The 26,172-nt window shown below is 42.7% G+C and overlaps 2 protein-coding genes across 4 annotated transcripts in view; both read left to right on the forward strand.

Annotated features, from left to right (window-relative positions):
- megf10 (multiple EGF-like-domains 10) overlaps positions 1-3,525 on the forward strand; it is an 89,996-nt gene extending 86,471 nt beyond the window's left edge. For all 3 annotated transcript variants that reach the window (XM_088280951.1, XM_088280950.1, XM_088280952.1), the window contains one exon: positions 1,399-3,525. In XM_088280951.1, the coding sequence (XP_088137077.1) occupies positions 1,399-1,565 (167 nt within the window). In that variant the 3' untranslated portion in view covers positions 1,566-3,525. The remainder of the gene's footprint in view (positions 1-1,398) is intronic.
- Positions 3,526-17,245: 13,720 nt separating this feature from the next.
- On the forward strand, positions 17,246-25,788 carry LOC148319636 (long-chain fatty acid transport protein 2). Its single transcript, XM_088281906.1, has 10 exons — positions 17,246-17,890; positions 18,698-18,901; positions 19,655-19,813; positions 20,241-20,365; positions 20,878-21,072; positions 21,439-21,529; positions 21,634-21,832; positions 24,253-24,350; positions 25,251-25,381; positions 25,449-25,788. Exons 1-10 carry the CDS (start codon positions 17,416-17,418, stop codon positions 25,623-25,625), a joined length of 1,854 nt encoding a protein of 617 aa, XP_088138032.1. The 5' UTR covers positions 17,246-17,415; the 3' UTR covers positions 25,626-25,788.
- The last annotated feature ends 384 nt before the right edge of the window (positions 25,789-26,172 follow it).

The raw sequence follows: 26,172 nt of genomic DNA on the forward strand, positions 1-26,172 counted from the left end.
ATAGCATTTTCATTGCAAAACAAACCTACACCGTAGAATTAATACTCACTGCGCACAATTGGCAAAGAGAGCGCCACTGCCAACTAGTGGAGTGGATGTGCAATAACACTTTATTGTAGAAAAAAAAGCATGTTCTCCTCAGGGGCACACGTGCCCCACTCAGCATCGCAGCACGCCCCCCTAATGGGGCCCGCCCCACTATTTGAGAAGCATTGCTTTAGAGGCTTGTTGCACTACCCTGACAGTTGAGTTTTTCAGAATAATCAAGCCTGCAGGTCACAACAGCATGACGCACGTTTGTATAGTATATTGGCTTGTGACAGAAAATATCAAGTCCATATTGTTTGTAACATTAGGTGGAAGACAAGAGAGCAAAAAGACTTGACGTGCCTTCTGAAGTAAAAAAAAAAAAACATTAAAAAGTCTCACTTTGGGGATAGCCATTTTACCGCCACAAATTTAGTAGTGCCTGGAGATAAAAATGACCAGACGAGCTATCTTTCGACCCTTTTTTTTTTTTTTTTTTTCACAAACTTGAGATACGAGCATTGTATGGTGGCAGTGAACTCAATTCAACTCACCTCACAATAAGCATAGGTTTGGCAAATATTAAAGATAAAAAAAACTAAAGAAAATTATTCGTAGTATAACATAGTTTTTCCTTTTGAAAAAAATCCACTTAGCTTAATGCTAAAAAAAATAACAAGACGCCATTGATATGCTAATTGTTATCATTGATAGGTGCGATTTTAGAAGCAACGGGTATTTGATCACAAATGGTGGAGCAACACATTTAGACATAATATATTACACACGGGCATATCTTTTTAAACGTCTAATTAAAATGACAACTATTACAACATCTTACTGAGCTTGCAGTAGTAGTAGAAGATGAAGTGCATTCTTCTTTGTTTGTGTCTGCATGACTGTACAGTATTGCATTCCCTCCTGGAGCCCAAGGCAGGCATGCTAGAATGAGGAGCACAATTAATTGCATTGCAGCATTAAATCATGATGTATAAGCTGTATTCTTCCTTACGGTCTGTTATTTTATGTTACTACTCATGTGTTTGTAAAGTGCAATATCATAGAGCGATATATTTCATTTTTAAAATACAAACAAAACAATTCTTTTGTGGGGGGGCGCTGGAATGGATTAATGGTATTTGCAGTCAAAATGGGGAAATGTGATTGGAGATGAAAGTGTTTTGTCTTATGACTGTGGTTGCAAAAAAAATTTAAATCATATCTCTAGGCCTCACTGTACTATTTTCTTGGGCCCCTGTCAGTTACGGGCCCTTAAGAATCATCACTTTTCTCCCTTTTGTAACATACAAAAAAAATATTGTAGTTATTCAATCAATTAATGTCATGTAATCTCATGTGTCTTTCATTTAGAGCCAACTGTAAGCACTATTTGTGGCACCAGACAAAGTAGTGACTGCATGCAACCAGTCCAGGACCCATATGATCTACCCAGAAACAGCCATATCCCTTGTCACTACGATGTTCTACCTGCCAGAGAAAGTCCAACATCAGAAGACAAGGAGCTGGATAGTGACTGACAACAGAGACTCACCAGAGAAATACATTTTTCACCTCCACAACTGGAAACATCAAAAGTTTGCATACTTTCTTCCATTTTTGTCAGGTTGTGTTTTTACGCTTTTGTTTTTATAACATTTATAAACATAATGGGGTATACAAAAAAATAATTTTACAATTTGTTTTTTTTTAACTGAAACAGTTTTTTTCCAAGTGATTCAAACTAAAAAAAACATTACAAATGTGACCTGTAGCTCCTCAGAATATTTTATTTAATCAGGTTAGCATGTCAGCCTCACAGTTGAGAGGTTCAGGTTTACTCCCACATTCCAAAAACACACGTCATTGGTTAATTCAGATGATTCCCAACCAGGGTGCTGTGGTATACTTACCGTATGTGCCATGAGAGATCAATTGCAGTGCTGCGAGAAATTTTCCGATTTTGCATTTGTCTGAAAATTGTTAACTATATGCCGGCAGCATATATTGTTGTGACACACACAACAATTAAATGATTTTCCATTAGATTGTGTTACCATCCATGCAACAGAAGGTCTTGGCTTCCTCCAATTATATCAGCTTTGTTTTCAATTAACCAGACCCAAATTTCACGCTGACTTAAGTCAATTTCTGAGTAAATTGAGACAAGATCATCCTTATTTGTTTATTCATACTTTTTGTCACATTTTTGTTTGTTTGTATGCTGTGAGATTTCTCTGATGTAAAAAAAAATGCCTTGGCTCAATAAAGGTTGGGAAACACTGAGTTAATTGAATCTAAAAAATCCCACTGGTGTGAATGTGAAAAGTTGTTTGTCTATCGTTGTACAATTCAAAAGTCAAACTTTTTTGTGAATCAACACCATCATCCGTGTTAGTAGTTTAATGTGCTACAAGGACTAAAATGAGCTCTTTTGTTGGGTTTGGTTGATCATCAACTAGAAGTGCTTTGAAATATGTTTTTTTATAATATTACCTAGTATACAGAACTATCTTCAAAAGTTGAAATGACAACATTATTCTCAAAATATTACCTGTTCTCAATATCGTGTAGATTAGCAGTGTTTTTCTTTTCACTTTGACCTGAATACTTCTTGTGTGATCACTGCTCAAGGGAAAAGTTCATATGCTTCGGTACAGGAAGGAGGTCCCAAAAGCAGTCTAGGAAAAAACAAATTTATGTGAAGAATATTCATTTATTCTGTTGAGGGGGGTTGAATCTGATTAGGGCTGTAAGAGGAGGTCCACAGATGGGGAGGTTCTGATGAACAAGTGCAGAGAATATACACACAGATTTAGATCAAGGCAAAAGTGCAGGTACAGTGCCATGAAAATGTAACTGCAACCTTATATTTTTGGGGGGGGGAATAATAGATATGAAATAGATAGATGGTCCAGCATGCCAGCACCCTCGTGACGATAGCAGATCAGATAAAGGATGGATGCACAGTTTCCTCACTTTGTTTTAAGATCATTAAACAACTAACTAAGCATAAAATGTGTTTCCAACTCAAGTAAATTAAGTGTCTGCAGATGTTTTAAATGCCATTAAGAAACAACATTGATGCAAGATTTCATTCAGACAATAGTGACTTTACTTAATATGATCAGAAATATCAATTAAAACATAATCACAAATCATCAGCCCCTTTCTTTACCACTTTGTTTTTTTGCGAATCCTTCATATGTATTACTTGTGCATATACTGTTTTTACAGAATAATAGATCTGGTGCCATTTACCGTAGCTCTGCACAAGGTTCTCTTCCTTGCAATGATATGTTCTTACTGTAAATTGTTTTATTTTGATACGCTTCTGTAACTGTCTTGGGATAATTGTAAGATTGTTTTAATATACTGTATTTGTCTTGCCAAGCGATTGCAATCCATATGTCCGATGAGCTCCGAGGTTCACTGGGACCCAATTACCCATTTTTAAGTCCCGGTAGTATGTACAGTAGAATAAAATGCAAGTACGCACAATACATGGATCACTGCAGCTTGTGATGTGAGCTCCGATTTCTGGATCTTTTAAAGCAACCTGTGGCGCATGCTGCATTGCTCTAAATTGTTATGCCATGAAAAGGAAAAGTTGAAGAACCATTTGTCAGTCAGTATATTACATCTGTGTGTTAATGAATTAAACAATACATTTTGCCTTCCGAATTGCATGTTTCATCAAACCAATTCAATTCAAGCGGTAAATTAATATTAGTCCAAGCAAAATTAGCCAAAAAAGTTGAATGATCCCCCAAACACATACAAGAGTATAGTTTTTGGATACTTAAAGGTGGACCAATTTACCACGTGACTCGTGCCTTGCAGGAATTAGCTGAAAACACAGTTTCAGCAAGTTGAACAAATCAAGCAGAGTGACGAGCTTGGACTTCTAAGTACTTCCTTTGCTTACAGTTAAAAGGAATCATTTGAATTGAAATTTGTGAAGCCATGAATTTTAGCCACAACGTCACATGGTTGACTGACATTATATTATTTACTGTTTTTAATATTTTATTAAAATATTTTCATAAGTGAACATTAAAATGTTCGCAAATGGTCAGAGATTTCACGAGTCTTAACATTATCAGTAATGGAATTGCGACATGGTCAAATAATTTGAATAATGTTTCATTGTAAAATGTAGTTTACAAAGGGTAAGGCATCCTATCAACAAATTAATCGAGTTATTTGGACATTAAATCATTGCCTAAGAATCAAAGGGAAACTTTTGCTATATTTTTGGGGGCAATTGGCTCGGTTCAGATCATAAAATACAATACAACTTTATTTATACAGTGCATACCTGTCAACCTCGGACAGTGACTCCCCTTATAAACCAGTGTAGTTCCCCTTATAAATGGATAAAAAACCTTATAAACACAATCGCGGCATTTTTTAATTATATTTTATTATCACTATTAAGTATTTAGCAAGAAAGACAATGTAATGGAAAATAATAAAGGCAGTATGCATAACATTCTTGCATTGTACTTCCAGGCCCAGCATGTATTCAAATAAACAATTTCACCTTTATTTTCATAGTCAGTGTTAACGTTTAATGTTTTTTATTATATTCCGATGTGCATGATTTTGCTGACATAATCTGCTCCCGAGATGGTTTAACTTTGAAGCATAGGTCATCACAGTTTAACTTCACCTGGAGTAGAGCTGTAAGAGTGTCAGTGCCCATTGTCTTTCTATATTCGGTGTGAATCTTTCTGACGTTGCTGAACACACGCTCACTGTCAGCATTGCTATGAGGCAGGCACAGGAGCACTTGGTAGAGCTGTCGGATGAGGGGGAAACGCTCTTGGCCAAATCCAGTTTTCAGCTCAAAGATTTTAGGCCAAAATTCTTTGGGAATTGACCTTTGATCCTGAGAAGTCTGGGGCAAGAGTTGGGTACCCGGCGACTTGGTTTTTGGTTCCGAGGGCGGCCAGGCCCCGCTGACACCGACGGCTGCGGGGCTGAGGGAGGGGGGAGTAGCGCAGGGCGGTCGAGCCCCAGGACCCCCCTCCCGGCCCCGGCCCGCCGGCCGTGGCCCGGCCAGACTAGTGGGGTTTAGACAAGTACCCGAGACGGCGGGAACGTAACAAGCAGGAGCGGGGCGGGACGAGGCGGCGGGGACGGGGCGATCCAGACCGGGGACGGACGAGGTTGGGCCGAGGGAAAAGGAATCGGATAACTGCGCGCGGCTTGCCCCGCGCGCAGCCCCCGCTTCCTCGAGGAGGTTAAACGGATAACTGCACGCGACTCGCGCCGCGTGCAGCCCCCGCAATCCCCACTCCCCGGCCCCGTTACAGCCGTCCCCGCGGGCCACACTACCGCACGGGTCCCGGTACCTACTCCTTGCATGCCTGAACCTACCGCCACGGATGCGGCTCCGGGTCGCGGCGAGCCCCGGCGCGCGGCGGGCGTAACCGTCCCCTCCGCACCAGCCTCACGCGCCAGGAATCATTACCGAATGGCGAGTCGATATCGGTCTGGACTGAAACGTCATTGGGATTTTTTTTTGTTGAACTTTTTTGTGGTTTCCCGTATAAAAGTCGTTATACGCCGTATGTGATTAGAAATTGTCAAAAAACGTATAAAATACGGGGAACCGTATAAGTTGACAGGTATGACAGTGCATTTCACAACTGGTGGTGCTGTAACAAAGCGCTTTCCATATGGTGTCATATAAATTATGGGGAAATTAGAACACAAATTAAAACACACTCTTCCGATCGACGTTCATTAAATGTAAGCTTAAGCTGGGTTTTGGCTTTGATGAAGTGTGATTTAAATTTCTGCAATTTTAAACAATTCACATATAAAATGACAAACATATATACTTTAAGAATGACATTATGATTGTTATATGTCATTCTCAACTCAACAATATTTATAAAGTACTTTAAGACTAGCAGCGCTGTATGCTAATTGCTGTACATGGAGTAAAAGTAAGTCACACAACAACAATAAAACAAATTCATAATAAAGACAGTAAAAAGAACAAAAACAGCAAGTTAGTAACTCTCATGTTGAGTCAAACGCCAAAGAATACAAATTAGTTTTAAGACGTGTTTTAAATATGGGAAGCGAGGAAGCTTGTCTAAAAATTAGTGAGAGGTCATTCCAGGGGGAGGGACCGGCAATGGAAAAGGCTCGATCCCCACGGAGCCTTGGCTTGGTTGTCGGTAACTCTAATAGCGACCGGTCCGCAGGTGCGTAAGGGTAGGGGAGCACAGAGAGGTAAGATGGGGCGACCATTTAAAGATTTGAAAGCAAAACTAGAATCTTACAAAGAAAACAAAAATGTCCAGGGATCTAGTGAAGGGCCACCAGATTAGGTGTTATGTGCTCTCTCTTACGAATACCAGTCAAGAGCCGAACGGCAGCATTTTGGACCAACATTAATGTCATTGATATCCTATCTTAACCTGGGATGGAAAAACAATTTCAAGACACTGTATTTTGAGTTTGTTAGAAATGTTCTTAATAATGTATTTACTTTGATCTGGTCTGATGTAAAAATAAAAATGCTATCTTGTTTCTGAGCACCAGATCATGTTTTTTTTAATGTCAATATCATGGTATATATTTTGTGTACATTTCATTTTCCAATTTGGTTTTATGTTGTTTTTTTCTTGTGGCAACTTGCATTTTGCTCATCTGATTGTGGTCACATTGAACATACATTGTGCATATAAAATGTCTACACAACCCTATTCAATTTTCATTATCTAAATAAATAATAATTGACCAAGATGAATTTCAAAACAAATATATCTTTTAGAGAGAAAGGGTAAAACAATTACAAGAACAAAAATACATAAACTGAGATAATGTGGTTGCACAATTGCGCACTGTGCCGTGTGCACACCTTCCAAAAACTGGGGTATTCATATTTTGTGAACAACAGCGGTGATTTTGTTTATTGTATTTTATTTTCATTTGAAATTTGCATTGAAAGGTTCTACTTCCGGTTTAAGCTATTCGCTTTTATTTTGAATGCTAACTTCCTGTTTAATACTGTTCACACTTAAGGTTAACGAAGAGTACGGCAAAAAGTTTCATATTGAGCCTCAAAAAACGGACGTTTATTTTTCTAGCACCCCCCCCGAAGAGGCAAAATGTGTGTAAACGATGGATATAAGTATTTTGTGTTTGTAAATATTATGTGTTGAATGTGAAATATGTCAGCTAATTGTATGCGTATGTTTTGAACTGTGTTTCAGCGCTTACGGTGATTCGGTTTTAAGGTTACACGGTTATGGATACATCTTGCTAAAAAATAAACCACAAAATCATCAGTAAAGTCTCATCCTTGGTTCGGAGGGCATGCTACAGTAAGAGCTTTCCTCGGCGTGCTGTACGGAGAGGCTAGTGAAGGAAAAGGAATACGGCGACCACAACAGCACAGGCAGCTCGCGGCAGCCGCTAGACGCAAGAGGACGTGACGACTACACGGAAAATGGACGGCGTCGAAGAGCGAACTCGTAAGCTACAAACAGAAATCAGTGAAGCGAAAGCTTTATTCTCTCACGGAAAACATTTCTAGTGAAGAATTAACGGACGAGATTGAACGTAAAGAGCGTCAGTTAACTGAACTGAACAAAATGCATGCTACCGCAGCTGAGTTAGCATTACCCAGGCAGTCAGAGCGACCCAGCGTGCTAACTGGAAAAATGCTAGCCTACCAACGGGACGAGTTGATTAAAAGAGACAAAAGGCTGCTTAGTGTGTATGAGCAATGGAAAGGGCTGGTCAAGACAGCCCGAGAAAGTTTAAAGACTGGCTTATCAGAGCACAACTTATGCACAATGGCTGATGACATTGAAAAAGGAATGCACAATGTGGTGAAAGAGTACAGTGAATTAAAAGAGCGTACTTCGCTATCCCCTGACGTAAGACGCAAAATGGACGCTTGTGAAGCAGTAACTAGAAACATTATGAAAAACATTAATGAACGAATAACAGCAATTGATGATTTTGATCCAAATAGAGAAAAGCTTCGCCTTCATCAACTCCTGTCTCATAAGTATGCTCATTCCATCTATGGTACGGCTTCACAATCAAGCATCGGTAAGCAGTCGGACGCCTCAAGCATCGCAGCAAAAAGGATTGAGGCAGCCGCTGAACTTGCGGCAAAGGAAGCAGAATATAAAACAATGCAAGATGAAATGACGCAAGGGGAGAAAATAAGAGACATGGAGGAACAACACAGAAGGGAATTGGAAGTACAGAAATCGGAACTTGAGCGATTAAAAACAGAAAAGGAAATGCAAGCTGCTCGTGCGAAACTTGAGTTTTATGACAGAGAAATTATCAGAGAGATGAGCATGGATATGGGAAATCAGCAAATGCGTTACAATGTGGCTTTCACTCACCATGAATCAATATCTGAAGCACCAGCACCCCCTATTGGATCATTTTGCCCATTCACGTCGCAAAACAAACCGTCTATCCCTAGACATGCCAATGTAACTTATCAAGGTCCCCAAGTTTCCAAACAGGCTCCTCCTACAGACATTTCCCAGCTGGCCCAGGCTATCCAAGACAGCATAGCGATAAACAGAATCCCAGTGCCGATACCCACGGTTTTTAATGGTGATCCAATCACCTACATTGAATGGAAGGCTTCATTCGTTTCACTTATAGACTTCATTTGCTAAAGGGATACGTCTCAGGCTCAGCACAAAATTGTCTTGAAGGCACATTTTATCGCAGTGATGAAGACGCATACAAGGATGCATGGCAAAAGCTTGACCAACGTTATGGACAACCTTTTACTATTCAAAAGGCTTTTAGAGACAAATTAGCAAAATGGCACAAGATAAGTTCAAAGGATGTAGAAGGGTTAAGGACATTTTCAGACTTTTTAAATGCATGTCTACAAGCCACACCACATGTGAAGGGTCTCGGAATACTAAATGACTGTGAGGAGAATCAAAAACTGTTGCATAAAGTTCCAGAGTGGTTGGCAGCTCGTTGGAATCGACAGGTCACAGTTACACTTATGGAAGGCAAAGATTTTCCTTCTTTCATGGACTTTGCACAGTTCATAGCTGTTGAGGCTGAGATCGCATGTAACCCTGTCACTTCTTCATATGCCCTTCATTCATGTAGCTCATCCTTTGAGAAAAGTCACACAAAAAACTCTAAACCAAATAAATTCATTCAAGCATTCGCAATGCAAACCATGGTACACAACGACAAGGCAAGGACTACCAGCACAAAACCGAAGGCACCTTGCATGCTCTGCAAGGATGAACAACACCACTAAACGATGCATTGTGTTTGATTGTTCTGCTAAACACATGGGAACAAGTTTGAACGATCATCTTCTTCAAGGGCCAGACTTAATAAACAATCGAACAGGCTTCTTACTACGATTCAGGCAACATCCTATTGCTCTGATGTGCGATATAGAGATGTTCCACCAGTTTCATGGCCACAAGTGTGATAGAGACTACCTGCGTTTCCTTTGGTGGAAAAACGGCAACACAGACACTGTTGAAAAGGCAATACAACACGGAAATATGCAAACATGGAGGGCTTCGTCTGCATGAATTCATCTTGAACAGTCATGCTGTTCTACAGAGTTTTCCTCCTTCTGAATGTTCTGTAGACACAACAACAAAGGACCTGACATTTAAAGACATGCCACAAGAAAGAACTTTGGGCGTTCTGTGGAGTGTTGAAGAAGATAAAGACCAAACAGCAACACAATTTTTGCCTACTGTTGCATCCATCTATGACACACTTGGCTTCTTGGCGCCATATTTGCTCAACGGCAAAAGGATCTTGCAGGAAAGGTATGGGCTGATATTTGTGCCACTAGAAACTGAATATTTGAATTGAAGACTGAATATTTGAATTGAAGACTGGATATTTGAATTAAAAACTGAATTATTGAATTGAAAACTGAATTATTGAATTATTAATTATTCAAATATCCAGTCTTCAATTCAAATATCCAGTCTTCAATTCAAATATTCAGTCTTCAATTCAAATATCCAGTCTTCAATTCAAATATCCAGTCTTCAATTCAAATATTCAGTCTTCAATTCAAATATTCAGTTTCTAGTGGCACAAATATCAGCCCATAGAAAGGTACCACCTTGATCCATTCATGGATGCACACGGTCTACTCAAGGTGGGAGGGAGACTGTCACCAACAAAGATTCTTTCAAGCACCCTATAGTGATTCCAAAGGAACATCATGTGACCAAGCTTATAATAGCTCACTGTCGTGAAGAAGTAAAACAAGGAAAAGGCTTCACCATCAATCAACTCAGATCCAGTGGCTACTGGATCCCTGGCATGAGCAGAAAAGTTGCTTGTTTTATCCGCCAATGTGTAATCTGCCGCAGACTTCGCAGAGCTCCAGAGGGCCAGAGAATGAGCGTCAGTGGCAAGGACGGACTCCTGAGAAGAGTGAAAATCTCCTTTGGAGATAAGAAACTGAATGACAGAGGTCAACGCACTAGTAGGCCTTCTATTGTAGAGCGCCCTGTGCAAAAGGTTTTGTAATTGGAATGTTTACAAGCTCATGACTAGAAGTGTTAATTAGTTGTTAAAAATGATTTGTTACAGTTGTTAATGCACACTTAGACTCATAATTTTGGTGGTGTCATGATCCGCGTCGGGCATGACAGGGTTTTTTGTTATTGTTTTTGTGTGCATGCGGTTTTGTTATTGTTTTGCTTGCTTTCGGGGCGTTTCCCCCTCAGCACTCGTCCTCACCAGTCACGCACCTGCTCATCGTTACCCATCACACACCTGATCCCCATCTGCTCCCCTGATTACCGGACTATTTAAGCTTCCCATGCCATCAACCCAGTGTCGGATCATTACCCCGCTTGGCTCCCTGTTGCTGCTCTGTTTTGGACTGTTACGACTGCTCCCCGATCTCGCTCACGCTCAGGTTCCCGCTCTCGCCCCCGCCCTTGCTCCCGCTCTGGCTCTGGCTCTGGCTCTGGCTCCCGCTCTTGTCCCTAGTTTTGTCACGGTCTTCTTTCCTCGGTTTTGGTTCTGTTTAGTCACGTTAGTTCGACTAGTACCTTGTTTGCCTTTTTGGTTTTGATTTGTCAAATAAATTCCCTTTAAGTTACCCTTATCCCTGCTTCCTCGCATCTTGGGTCCTTCCCCTCCTCGCCGATCGGCGATCCTTGACAGAATGATCCGACCAACTACGGACCCAGCGGGAAGCTCCCGGCGGCGTCATCGACGTCGCCGCTCGGACTACCCCCCTCAGCCTGTCGACCAACCCCGTGTCCTTCGCGTAGGTTCTATTTTTCGTTCCGCGTCTGTTTCCTACCCTTCGTTTCATGATCATGTCAACGAGTACCCCACCGTCGTACATCCCCCCGTGATTATAGACTCTGATTTCGACGACGACTCAGAGTCAGAATTTGCATGCGATTTTTCCTCCCAAGATGATTTATGGGCACCCTTTGGTTTTGATCCCTTTTCTTTCCCCTTCTGCCACTGCGAGCCCTTACTGGGGCACCCGGTTGGTCTACCGGGCACCCCCACGTGGCGGCCAACGACGGCGCCCCAGTAGGGGTACTGCTACTCCTCACGGCACCACGCGCGCTTCACTCCCCGAGTCACGTAAGTCGTTCACCTTTTCCCCCGTCAAATTCCGCACCTGGTCGCGCTCCCACTGCGTCTCATAGTTCACGTTCACTAGCGCCTGTAGTTTCGGTTTCTCGTGTTCCTCGTGTCTCCCGTTCCCCTGATTCCCTATGGCGGCAGGCTGATAGGGATCAGGTTCCCCGTCTCGGCTGCGCCCGGCCCGCCGCAGCCTCCACGTCAGCTGCAGCAACCCATGCCGCCTCCCCGTCAGCGGCACAGACCATGCCGCCTCCACGTCAGCTGCAGCAACCCTCGTCGCCTCCACGTCAGCTGCAGCAACCCTCGTCGCCTCCACGTCAGCTGCAGCAACCCTCGTCGCCTCCACGTCAGCTGCAGCAACCCTCGTCGCCTCCACGTCAGCTGCAGCAACCCTCGTCGCCTCCACGTCAGCTGCAGCAACCCTCGTCGCCTCCACGTCAGCTGCTGCAACCCTCGTCGCCTCCACGTCAGCTGCTGCAGACCACACCGCCTCCACGTCAGCTGCTGCAGACCACGCCGCCTCCTCGCCAGCTGCAGCGTGACGTCCCGGCTCCCCGCCAGCTGCAGCGTCCCGTCCCGGCTCCCCGCCAGCTGCAGCGCCCCGTCCCGGCTCCCCGCCAGCTGCAGCGCCCCGTCCCGGCTCCCCGCCAGCTGCTGAGTTCCGTTCCGGCTCCCCGCCAGCTGCTGAGTTCCGTTCCGGCTCCTCGCCAGCTGCTGAGTTCCGTTCCGGCTCCTCGCCAGCTGCTGAGTTCCGTTCCGGCTCCTCGCCAGCTGCTGAGTTCCGTTCCGGCTCCTCGCCAGCTGCTGAGTTCCGTTCCGGCTCCTCGCCAGCTGCTGAGTTCCGTTCCGGCTCCTCGCCAGCTGCTGAGCCCCGTTCCGGCGCTTCAAGTCCCTGTTCCGGCGGCGCACGTCCCGCGTCCGCCCCAAGTTCACGTCCCGGCGGAGCACGCCCCGCGTCCGCCCCAAGCTCACGTCCCGGCGGAGCACGTCCTGCGTCCGTCCCAAGCTCACGTCCCGGCGGAGCACGTCCTGCGTCCGTCCCAAGCTCACGTCCCGGCGGAGCACGTCCTGCGCCCGCCTCAAGTCCATGTTCAGGCGGGGCACGTTCTGCGTCCGTCCCAAGTCCCCGTTCCGGCGGAGCACGCCCTGTGTCCGCCTCAAGTCCACGGCCCGATGGCGCACGCCCTGCGCCCGTCCCGAGTTCCTGCCTCGGCGGGGTTCGACGACCATCCGCCGCTCCACGTTCCTGTCTCGGCGGGGTTCGACGACCAGCCGCCGCTCCACGTTCCTGTCTCGGCGGGGCTCGACGACCAGCCGCCGCTCCACGTTCCTGTCTCGGCGGGGCTCGAGGACCAGCCGCCGCTCCACGTTCCTGTCTCGGCGGGGCTCGAGGACCAGCCGCCGCTCCACGTTCCTGTCTCGGCGGGGTTCGACGACCAGCCGCCGCTACACGTTCCTGTCTCGGCGGGGCTCGACGACCAGCCGCCGCTCCACGTTCCTGTCTCGGGTGCGCCCGGACGTCCGCCTGAATGGCCACGGGTGGACTTATTGATCGGGCCTCCCGGACGTCCGCCTGAATGGCCCCGACGGGACTCGCTGGTCTGGCCTCCCGGACATCCGCCAGACCGGCCTAGTTCACGGGCCTTGGTCCCGCCTCCCGGACGTCCGCCCGAATGGCCCCGTCGGGACTCGCTGGTCTGGCCCCCTGGACATCCGCCAGACCGGTCTCGTTCGCGGGCCTGGGTCCCACCTCCCGACCCCTTCCGCCCACCCTGGTTCTTGGACAATTTTGGGTTTTTTTGGGGGGTTTTTTCTCCGTGTTTGTTTTTTGGGACGTCTGGGATCCGTCCCTTAAGGGGGGGGTACTGTCATGATCCGCGTCGGGCATGACAGGGTTTTTTGTTATTGTTTTTGTGTGCATGCGGTTTTGTTATTGTTTTGCTTGCTTTCGGGGCGTTTCCCCCTCAGCACTCGTCCTCACCAGTCACGCACCTGCTCATCGTTACCCATCACACACCTGATCCCCATCTGCTCCCCTGATTACCGGACTATTTAAGCTTTCCATGCCATCAACCCAGTGTCGGATCATTACCCCGCTTGGCTCCCTGTTGCTGCTCTGTTTTGGACTGTTACGACTGCTCCCCGATCTCGCTCACGCTCAGGTTCCCGCTCTCGCCCCCGCCCTCGCTCCCGCTCTGGCTCCCGCTCTGGCTCCCGCTCTTGTCCCTAGTTTTGTCACGGTCTTCTTTCCTCGGTTTTGGTTCTGTTTAGTCACGTTAGTTCGACTAGTACCTTGTTTGCCTTTTTGGTTTTGATTTGTCAAATAAATTCCCTTTAAGTTACCCTTATCCCTGCTTCCTCGCATCTTGGGTCCTTCCCCTCCTCGCCGACCGGCGATCCTTGACAGGTGGGAGTGTAACTAACCATATTTATAGTTTGTGAACAGCAGCGGTGATTTTGTTTATTGTATTTTATTTTCATTTGAAATTTGCATTGAAATGGTCTACTTCCGGTTTAAGCTATGTGCTTTTATTTTGAATGCGAACTTCCTGTTTAATACTGTTCACACTTAAGGTAAATTAACGAAGAGTACGGCAAAAAGTTTCATATTGAGCCTCAGAAAACGGACGTTTATTTTTCTTGCACCCCCTCCGAAGAGGCAAAAGGTGTGTAAACGATGGATATAAGTATTTTGTGTTTGTCAATATTAAGTGTTGAATGTGAAATATGTCAGCTAATTGTATGCGTATGTTTTGAACTGTGTTTCAGCTCTTACGGTGATTCAGTTTTAAGGTTACACGGTTATGGATACATCTTGCTCAAAAATAAAGCACAAAATCGTCAGTAAAGTCTCATCCTTGGTTCGGAGGGCATGCTACAGTGGGTCTGTTAAGATTTAACCAATCACATTCAAACTCATGTTTAACTGTTGTCAGTACACCTTCAACTATTTAAAATGCCTCTGATTCACTGATTAACACGATGGTCTCACAGTGCAGAGGTCGTGGGTTTGACGCCGGCTCCGGCCTACCTGTGTGGAGTTTGTTGCTGCTCCCTTGACTGGTACTCGTAAGAGGGAGCACATAACTCCTACTCTGGCCTCTCTTCACTGGCTCCCTGTACATTTTAGTGTATGTTTTAAGAATCTATTGTTTATTTTCAAATCTTTAGATGGCCTCGTTCCACCTTCCTCCACCCTTTTACACACCTGCCCAGTGCCTCAGGTCTGCGGACCAGACGCTATTAGAGATACCAAGGACTAAGCGAAGGCTCACAGGAGATCCAGCCTTTTCTGATGCCGGTCCCTCTCTTAGGGGTGACCTTCCGCTAAATGTTAGGCAAGACCCCTCAGTTCCCATCTTTAAAACTCATCTTAAAGCAAAATGTTATTCTTTGGCCTTTGACTCAGCATGAGATTTACTTACTGTTTTTATTCTTTTTATTGTCTTTATTATTCATTTGTTTGTTTACTGCAACCAAAAATAAATCAACATATAAATAATAAAGTCCAAAAACCCAAAACGTGACCAAGATGATTTACTGCATGCTACAAAGCTGCGAACTCCAAACTAGTAAGAGAGGGTTACTTAGTTACATAGGAGAGGTGAAGCGCACGGTTGTAGGCGGGGACTCACTTACTCGCAGAGACGTTCTCTTTCTGCACAACCAAAATACTTTAAAAAATTATGAATGTTATGCACTAAACATGGGTGAGACTGCAGGATTTTGTAAGATGAAAATTAATGAATGTAGTCCACATACCTCAAACTCAGTGGCAGGCCATGCATTTCACACGTAGGCCTTCAGTGAAGTTGTATTTAGTCCGACTTGAATAAATCCCCCTCATGTTGCCATAATTTACGACACTACAGCTGGGGAAATAATATACAGAAAGCAGTGGCGGGCTGTGCATTTCACATCTGGGCCTTCAGTGAAGTTCTACTTAGTCCTACTTGAAATGGATCCCCCTCATATTACCATCATTTATGACCCCGCAGCTGGACAAATAATATACAGAAAGACACTTATACAGTACTAAGTGAGTGTTGGACGATCTAGGTTCTCTTGAAAAGTCCGTCTTGAAAATGGCCTTGCAAGTGTATCTGCAACTCTATCCACACTTTTCCCTCCTTCGGCCATTGTAATTTCAAAAAAAGCAAAAATATATTTTACATTTGACATTACAAGATCCAGTCCTAGAAGGTCACTTTGCTGCGTGCTTACAATCTCTCCCCACTGCAACCCTTTTATTTTGAAATGCCACATCAGATTTTGATGAAAGTACCTTGGTTGGATACCTGGGGTGGCCTAGTGTGCCCCAGGACCGGTCTGGTTGAGGGATAACGAAAACTTTATTTTTAATGAATTTTCGAAATCGTGTATAACGGTCACATTTTGATATTTTTTTGGCCTTTTATTTTGAAATGCCACATTAGATTTTGATGAAAGTGCCTTGGTTGGATACCTTGGGTGGCCTAGTGTGCCTCGGCAGTAGTCTGGTTGCGGGATAACAAAAACTTAATTTTTAATGAATTTTCGAAATCGGGTGTAAAGGTCAAATTTCGAGATTTCTCCTGCCTTATATTTTGAAATGCCACATCAGATTTTGATGAAAGTACCTTGGTTGGATACCTGGGGTGGCCTAGTGTGCCCTAGCGCTGGTCTGGTAGCGGGATAACGAAAACTTAATTTTTAATGATTTTTCTAAACTGATTGTAATGGTCAAATTTTTACATTTCTCACGCCTTTTATTTTGAAATGCCACATCAGATTTTGATGAAAGTGCCTTGGTTGGATACCTGGGGTGGCCTAGTGTGCCCCAGCACTAGTCTGGTTGCGGGATAACGAAAACTTAATTTTTAATGTTTTTACGTAATCGGTTGTAACGGTCAAACATTGAGATTTTTATGGCCTTTTTTTTTTTAAATGCCACATCAGTTTTTGATTAAATTACTTAGGCTGGATACCTGGGGTGGCCTATTTTGTCCCAGCATTTGTCTGGTTGCGGGATAACAAAAATGTATTTTTTTTAATGATTTTTCAAGATCGGGTGCACTGGTCAAATTTTGATATTTCTTTGGCATTTTATTTTGAAATGCCACATCAGATTTTGATGAAAGTACCTTGGTTGGATACCAGGGGTGGCCTAGTGTGCCCCAGAAGCAGTCTGGTTGCGGGATAACGAAAACGTAATTTTTAATGATTTTTCAAAATCATGTGTAACGGTCAAATTTTGATATTTCTCCTGCCTTTTATTTTGAAATGCCACATCAGACATTTGACTTTGGTTGGATACCTGGGGTGATCTGGTGTTCCCCAGCACTGGTCTGGTTGCGGGATAACGAAAACTTAATTTTGATTTTTTTTTTTAATTTGTTGTAATGTCAGCCATTGGTGCACAGTTAACATTGATTTATCTTTCTATCTCAATTAATAAAAATTTCTTGGTGCAATTCTGAGTCAGTTTGCATTCCCCCTGGGTGAAAAAAAAAGTTTAATAACATTATTTGAAATCAAAACCACTGCCGTGCATACTTGAGTTTCATAGCTTTTATTTTGAAGGTGGCCATCAACAAGCGCTTTCGGTGCATTACCGTAACGCACCGCGTTGCACAGTATTGAAAATTAAAGTGGCGGCTGGCTTGGCTTCGTTTTTGCGAGTGGCGGCTGGCCTGACTGCAGTAATAGCTGTGGCCTCCCTGTAGCGTTCCTCCACCCATTGCTGCAGCTTGTCAAACGTTTTGCAACAGGACGGATTTTAACAGCAAGATGTTAACTGCTGTGTTTACTAGTATTTTAGCAGCTTTGCTGGCTCTTTTTCTCTATCATAAAATATATTATCCCTTTTTGTGGCTGGATTTAAAGTATTATTTGAAACTCCGGATGTACCGAAAGTCGTTGCAAACTCGCATGCAGCAAGGAATCATCACATATTTGGACTGCTTTCTCCTTCAGGCGAATACGAACCCGAACAAGCCCTTCATTATCTTTGAAAACCAGAGATTGACGTACGGAGATGTGGACAGAAGAAGTAACCAGTTTGCGAACGCATTTAGGGGGAGAGCTTTGAAACAAGGAAACATTGTTGCTCTGTTGATGTGCAACGACCCGGATTTTATTTGTGTATGGCTGGGACTGAGTAAACTGGGATGTGAAGTAGCGTTTCTTAACACCAACATTAAAGCAAAATCTTTGCTTCACTGCATTGAAACTTGTGGAGCCAAGACGCTTGTTGTGGGCACAGGTATTGTACATTTCCTCTCAGTTGTGCTTCACTTTTTGTTCTCATGCCATGATTTGGGGATCTGTGATTTATGAAGCTTGAGATGAATTCTGATGTCATTTATTTGAGACTGATTTGATGAAAAGTCAGCTACGGTCACTAAACTTTACTTTTGGTGGTGCTACAAAGTGAGACATAAACCTCGTTGTCATACTTGATCACACCATCAGGTGGCAACAATCGTTTATTAAAAGGTTTTCATCCGGAATCTAAACATTTTACATAATTGTTAAGGGACTTAATCTGATCTGTCAATTGTGCAGGTAATATTAAGATACCACCTAAATGAGTACATTTCTGCTGCATATGCATGATAATTTGCCATTCTTAATCATAAATGCTATGAGTTTCATATTAATTGTATTTAGTACCATAGTTATTATATTGGCTGACATGAATATCATAAAATTTCTCGCAAACTCAAAGTTGTTTATGCAAATTAACCCTTATAATGTTGAATTAGTAGCTTTTAAATGGAATACTAGAACTTGCAGTAATACATTAATGGTCAGTTACAGGGCAAAGTAAAATAGAATGACCAACCATTAACTTTCATATGTTGTGTAGAATTATCTTTCACCAATCTAACTGCGAAAATTATGTGGAATTTTTACCTGCGACGTTTCATTGTGCTAGTCTCGAGCTACTATTCTCTCCCGTTGTCGGGGAAAATATGTGCTAAGAGTTAAGAACAATAATGTCATCATGTTGTTATTTGATTAATGTCTACAGTAATAGTTGAATGGCTCATTGTGTCTGTTCTTGTAGGTTTGGATCATTTGGTGAAGGTAGTGCAGCCTGACCTGGAGAAAGACAACATATCTGTGTGGGTAGTGCCTCACTCACCATTTTCTGAGGGTTTCGTCAGTTTACTCGATGAGGTAGAGAACATGTCAACAGAAAACAAAAGTGGGCCACTCAAAGTCGACATCATGTCCAACTTCCTCTTCATATTTACGTCAGGAACCACAGGTATTATATGAATATTATGTACCTCCAAATTATCTTTCAAATATTTTATTTTCATGACAGGCAACATATAAAAACAAGCACTGTGTTTTTTTAATGCCCTCCTTAATTTATATTAAATGTTCTGATAGCTGTGACTTGTACTTTGTATTTATTCCATGGCAACGTTTCCACATTTTTTTGAATTACTACAAAATTTAATTATTGGGATTTTACGATAGATAAAAGCATATTCAGACCTAAATCCCATTGAAATTCTTTGGCTGAATTTGATTTCACAGATGATCATTCATTCTGACTGGGCTTGAGCTGTTCTCATGAAGATTGCATTAAAAAAAAAAGACGTTCAACAAAGTATTAACTTAGGCTGATTGAATACTTCTTCATACCACAATTTACAAATTTCTATTTGCAAAAATATTCTAAATCATGTCGTAATTTTCTTCCACTTCACAATTATGTGCCACTTTGTGTCGGTCTATCACATGAAACACCCCCAAAATAAATATTTCAGATTTGGGCTTATGATGTGACAACAATATGTAGAAAAGTTCAAGGTGTACCAATACTTTTGCAAGCCACTAAATCTATACATTTGTGCTATTTGCCTGTTTTTGTCGTCTGTTAGCATTGTAGACTTCAAATCCCAGCAGCTCACATTGTGGAACCAGCTCAGAAATATGATAGTTTGTGCACTAGGTCCACTATTAATTTAATAGTTGGATCCACTGTAAATGATGTCCCTTTCTCTGTCAGGTTTCCCAAAGGCAGCACGTGTGGGTCATCTTAAAGCGATTATGAGTATGGCGTTCTTTCAGACGTGTGGAGCTACATCTGATGACATCATCTACGTCACTCTCCCTCTTTACCACATGTCTGCTTCCTTGTTAGGCATTGGAGGGTGCATCCAGCTTGGTAAGAACATCTGAGACCAGTAGGCAAAGTTGCACATCACACTTTGACATCTTTCCTTCCATGTCCCTGTGTGTGTGGTCTACCTCTCTGCGTGGTGTCCAACAAACTATCCCAATCATAAAGAATCACAAAACCTTTCTTTAACCAGAAAATAAAACGCACTGACTTTTTCAAGGGTGATCTGGCCTAGAAAACGGAGAACAATACATGTCATAGCAATATGATGGCTACATAAAATAACACATTACATTTACAAAAAGAAATGTGACATCAGTAGATTAGCCTACCATGTTCCTAGAATAGAGAGCATCAACAATTGTATTTACTGTACCTCAGAGCATGCATTGTAGTTTTAATGGCCTGGCATTCATAATCACAGATGCTACTTGTCTGCCATGTGTTTGTCTTCATTGTATTTGTATCAAAGGTGCAACTTGTGTTTTAAAGAAGAAGTTTTCAGCCAGTCAGTTTTGGAAGGACTGTGTGAGACACAATGTGACAGTAGTGCAGTACATAGGAGAGCTCTGTCGATATCTGGTCAACCATGCCGTGGTAAGATGACATTTCAACACTTTTTTTAACTCTGATTTGTGTCTAGTTGTTCCAGAATACCACCTGGCTAAAATGTATAGTTATACCCATTTGTTTCAGTTCAAATTGCTTTTCTTATGCTGTTTATTGTGTCAGATCAGTAAAATTACACTGGCTCTCAACCTGAATGGCAAAATTCAGATTTTATTCTTCAGCTGTTGTGAAAGCACAATTAAATGATGTATTTTATTCACTATTTTTCATGGTTTGTCTGAGAATTATTTATCTATGAATTCCCTGGTAATTAGATATTTTCAATAAACATACCATAGGTATAAAGTATTAGATTTCAAGAGCGCAAATTAAGTACTTCTGGAAATCTCTGAGGATTGTTTTACCTATGACTGGTATTGCAATGGAACGTAAAGAGGCATATGAAAATGAAATGAAACAAGCCAGGCATATTCTCCTAAAGGTTTAATGGAATATGCTGAATATCTCAGTTCATTAATATATCCCTCCTTTATCTTCAGGTTCCAGAAGAGAACAGTCACAATGTTTGGCTTGCAGCAGGAAGTGGGCTTCGATCAGATGTGTGGAAGGCATTTGCGAAACGTTTTAATACAATCAAGATCAGAGAAGGTTATGGTTTAACTGAGGCCAGCATTGGCTTCCTCAACTATACCAATGAGGTCGGACCCATTGGGAGAGCAAGCTATTTCAACAAGGTCAGGACTTCTACTTTTATTTGTCATAACTATTTGTTTAATTTCTATCATAATTGGTTTCAACAAGGAGAAAGATAAAAAAAGTTCCAATGCACCAATTAATCCAGTTTTTTTTAATTTATTTTATTTATTTATTCTTACTTTCGCCAATTTATTTTCCATTTAGCACTGTGTACACACAACACAACAAAATATTTATATATATTGTTTTTTTTATTGTTTTTATTATTATATTGTTCTGCGCAAATAATTTGAAAGTCTTCAGTGTTTAGTCGTTTGCTAGCTTCCACTTAGTCAGTCCTTAATCTGATAGACTGAGACTGTGATGGTTCAATGGTTGGTGCTAAAAAAATTCTGATTCTACAGCTTTCAGTACCATTTGAACTCTTGCGATATGATGCACAAACATATGAACCATTCAGAACACTGTCTGGAAGATGTGTACGAGCACAGACAGGTAATTCCATGATCTGCATGTAAATCATTACAACATGCTTTTATTCTCACGTTGAAAGATGTGTTATTAGTTTCACATCACTTCTGAATGTTTCATTTGATCAGGAGATGCTGGTATCCTGGTCGCACCTGTGACCGCTATGAACCAGTTCTTAGGTTACGCTGGAAATAAGGTCCAATCTGAGAAGAAGTTGATTAAGGATGTGTTTGTGGTGGGTGATGTCTATTTTAACACTGGAGACCTCCTGCTGCAGGACCACAGAGGTTTTCTTTACTTTCGTGACCGCATTGGAGACACTTTCAGGTACAGATCAACATTGCTTGCGTCAGAAACCAGTTTTCAAATCAAATGAATTTTTATCTGTCTATCCATTTTCTTAACCGCTAACTTCACTGAGGTTATGAGTCGAGGCGTAACATCACCGTTTCACGACGTCCCGTGATGAGGTCAGCAGCACTCCATCCCCACTATATACAGTGTTGACGATGTCCTGGTTCCCCTTCCTGAGACGCCGGATGGTGGACTAGAATTTCTTCGAAGCCCTTTGGGAATTGTTCTCCATGGCCTTGCCAAACTCCTCCCACATCCTTAGTGACCACCAAAGTAGCATTCCGCTTGGCCAGCCTATACCATCAGCTGCTTCTTGAATCCCTCAGATAAAACTCCTTATTCAGCATGACGGCATCCCTCATCGCTGGTGTCTACCGATTTGAGGGTTGCCGCCACGAGAGGCACCGACCACCTTACGGCCACAACTCGCACAACAATAGATGCACGGAACATCGTTCACTCTGGCTCAATGTCCCCCGCGTCCTCCAGGATGTGGGCGAAGTTCTGCCTGAGGTGGGGGTTGAAATTCATTCTGACAGGGTATTTTGCCAGACCTTCCCATCAAACCCTCACAATACATTTGGGTCTGCCTGGTCGGACCGCCATCTTCCCCCACCATCAGAGCCAACACACCACCAGGTGATGATCAGTTGACAGCTCCGCCCCTCTCTTCACCTGAGTGTCCAAAACATGTGGCCGCAAATCTGATGGTACAACTACAAAGTCGATCATCGAACTGCTGCCTTGGGTGTCCTGGGGCCAAGTGCACATATGGACACTGTTATGCTTAAACATGGTGTTCATTATGGACAATCCATGACGAGCACAGAAGTCCAGTAATAGAACACCGCTCCGGTTCTGATCAGGGGGGCCGTTCTTCGCAATCACGCCTGTCCAGGTCTCACCGTCATTGCCCCCGTGAGCATTAAAGTCACCCAGCAAAACAACGGAGAACCCATTAGGAGCACTCTCCAGCACTCCCTCCAAGGACTCCAAAAAGGGTGGCTACTGTGAACTGTTGTTTGGTGCATAAGCACAAACGCCGTGTTGTTGGTGCATAAGCACAAACAACAGTCAGTACCCTTCCCCACACCCTAAGGCAAAGGGATTCTACCCTCTTGTCTACTGGAGTGAACCCCAATGTACAGGTACTAAGCTGGGGGGCAATAAGTATGCCAAAACCGCTCTCCATCTCTCACCGTGGGCAACTCCAGAGTGTAAGAGAGTCCAAACCCTCTCAGGTGGACTGGTACCAGAGCCCAAGCTGTGTGTGGAGGCGAGCACGACTATATCTAGTCGCAACTCCTCTGCCTCACACACTAGCTCGGACTTTTTCCCTGCCAAAGAGGTGACATTCCATGTCCCTAGAGCCAGCTTCTGTAGCTGGGGGTTGGACCACCAAGGTCCCCGCCCTTGGCGGCCGCCGAGCTCTCTCTGCAGCCGACCCCTTTGGCCTCTCCCACAGGTGGTGAGCCCATGGGAAGGAAGACACAGGTTGTACTTTCGGGCTGAGCCAGGCCGGGCCCCATGGGTGCAAGTCCGGCCATCAGACACTCACCTTCGAGCCCCACCTCCAGGCCTGGCTCCAGAGGGAGGCCCTGGTAACCCGCGTCCGGGCAAGGGAAAATTTGATCCATTTATTGACTTAATAATAAGGTCATCCTTGGTCATATCCCTCACCTAGGACCTGTTTGCCATGGGTGGCCCTGCCCGGTGCATAAAACCCCCGACAATTTAGCTCCTAGGATCCTTAGGACACTCAAACCCCTCTATCACGATGAGGTGATGGGTCATGGAGGGGGTCTCTAACTTGTCTCTAATTTTAGGAATCATGAAGCACAAGACGTGATGTTAGACTTTTCCGTATGCTAATGGATTGTATTCACATTTTGTGGTCCAAAAACGTTCATGAATGCTGTTAATTAACTAATTTATTTCATTAAAAAAAACAATCATGGAGTTTGCATGTTCTCCCTATGCCTGCCTGGGTTTCCTCCGGGTACTCCGGTTTCCTCCCACATTCCAAAAACATGCATGGAAGGTTGATTGAACATTCTAAATTGCCCCTAGGTATGAGTGTGAGTGCGGATGTTATTTTTTGTCTCTGTGTGCCCTGCAATTGGCTGGCAACCGAAGACAGCTGGGATAGGCTCCAGCACCCCCGCGACCCTAGTGAGGAGAAGCGGTACAGATATTGGATGGATGGATCCCTCAATGAGAAATTCGTTTAATCAAAGTCAGGACATTAATGTTAACTATTAACTGGCAGTTAGAAGGCCGTTAGATTTTGCAATTGTTTATGAATAAGAAATGTGCAAGGCAATTGGATCAGTATGTATATTCTCAGAGACAAAAAAAAGGAAAAAGAAAATATCTCAAGATGTCTTATACAGGTGGAAAGGAGAAAATGTGTCCACTTTGGAGGTTTCTGAGGTGTTAGGTCTTCTCAATTTTATTCAAGAGGCCAATGTTTATGGAGTTACTGTACCAGGTATGTAACATTGTTGTTCATTGCACGTGACATTGTAAAAATCTTCAGTATGAGAACAAGGTCTTGTGAAAAAGAAATGTTCAAAGATTTTCTTTTTTTTTTTTTTGTGCCACGCAGTTCTTGCTACAAAAATAACCCAAATTGGCTCATAAAAGGGGTCGACACAATTTTATTACCCAAAAAGTTGGGTCAGGTGAATAAACCACAAAAACATTTTCATTCAATTTGATTACGTGAGCCAACTCTTGGGGTTAAATACATAACCCCAAAAGTTAAAGTTGTCCCTTTTTGAACCAATTTAAATGATTAATGACCCAACTGTTGTTAGAGTTGACCTACCTCATGAACCATACTTAAATCACGGACTATGTTTACATGCAGTCAGTATTTGGATTAAGGTAAAAAAAATTCTGATCTCTGAAACATTCGGAATAACCAGTGACGCATTTGAATAACCCGATTCAAGTGGTGACGCACGGACGTTATGATGGCAATGGACGTCATTTCCTCTTGTTACTTTCTACCGTCAATAAAACACATTATATTCATGTCACTCGCCACAGGAATAAAGCATTTGGTTTCCTCTTCACTATGCAGAAGCATGTGAAGAGCACAAACAATGCATCCGTTCAAAGGAGGTAACCCAATGGTGTATACATTCCCCAACATTTGGGTCAGAAAAGGGATGACCCAGAGGTCTTATTTGTGGTTTTAAAAACCCGAATAAGGACATATTTGAGGTTTCGCGCACAAACAGAAAACTGCCAATATATGGGTTTTAAAAGCATTGACTGCATGTAAACATGGTCATTGTGTGAATCCTTTGCGTTAGGTTTACCTTTTTTTTCATTGCATTGCTAGTGAACCATGCTTGCACTTGTTTTGTGATATTGATTGCAGGATATGAAGGTAGAGTTGGAATGGCTGCTATTGTTTTAAAACAAAAGCACACATTGCATGGTCCAAAACTCTACGACTACTTGGTCGAAACCCTTCCTGCATATGCCTGGCCGTGGTTTCTCAGAATACAGGTATGTCACCTACTCAACCGCAGTTGGCATTTTTACGTGTTTTTACGCCCTCAATTTGTGTTTACAGCCCTCTCTGGATGTAACTGAGACTTTTAAGCAGCAGAAGGGGAAGCTGGTCCAAGAAGGATGTAACCCAGGAATCTCAAAGGATCAACTGTATTTCTTAGATATTACTCAGAAGGACTACCTTCCCCTCAATGTCCATCTTTATGAGGATATTGTGTCTGGAAAAATCAAACTATAGCACCTGAAAGAAATATCTGACAGTGTGTCACATTAGACCAGGACTAATTAATAATTTATGAATGGCTATTTAGAAATGAGGGCTGCTTGATATTGAAAAAGCATGCGATCTGTGATATGGGTGTTTATTGCAAAATTTATTGCAATATTTTACATTTATCTTAAGAAATAAAATTTTTTATTTTCCATCCAGCAATCCAATTTTTTTACATGCGGCAAATTAAACAGGATGTATTCTTATTTAATCATTCGTAATAACTTACATTTATGAATGTAATATATATAAATGTGTATATATATATATATATGTATGTATGTATATATATGTATGTATGTATATATGTATGTATGTATATATATGTATGTATGTATATATATGTATGTATATATATGTATGTATATATATGTATGTATGTATATATATGTATGTATGTATATATATATACGTATATGTATATATATGTGTATATGTATATATATGTGTATATGTATATATATGTGTATATGTATATATATGTGTATATGTATATATGTATATGTCTATATGT

Source organism: Idiotropiscis lumnitzeri, chromosome 18 (assembly GCF_059441095.1).
Source record: "Idiotropiscis lumnitzeri isolate Australia: NSW breed Sydney's pygmy pipehorse chromosome 18, RoL_Ilum_1.0, whole genome shotgun sequence".
NCBI classification, from domain to species: domain Eukaryota; kingdom Metazoa; phylum Chordata; class Actinopteri; order Syngnathiformes; family Syngnathidae; genus Idiotropiscis; species Idiotropiscis lumnitzeri.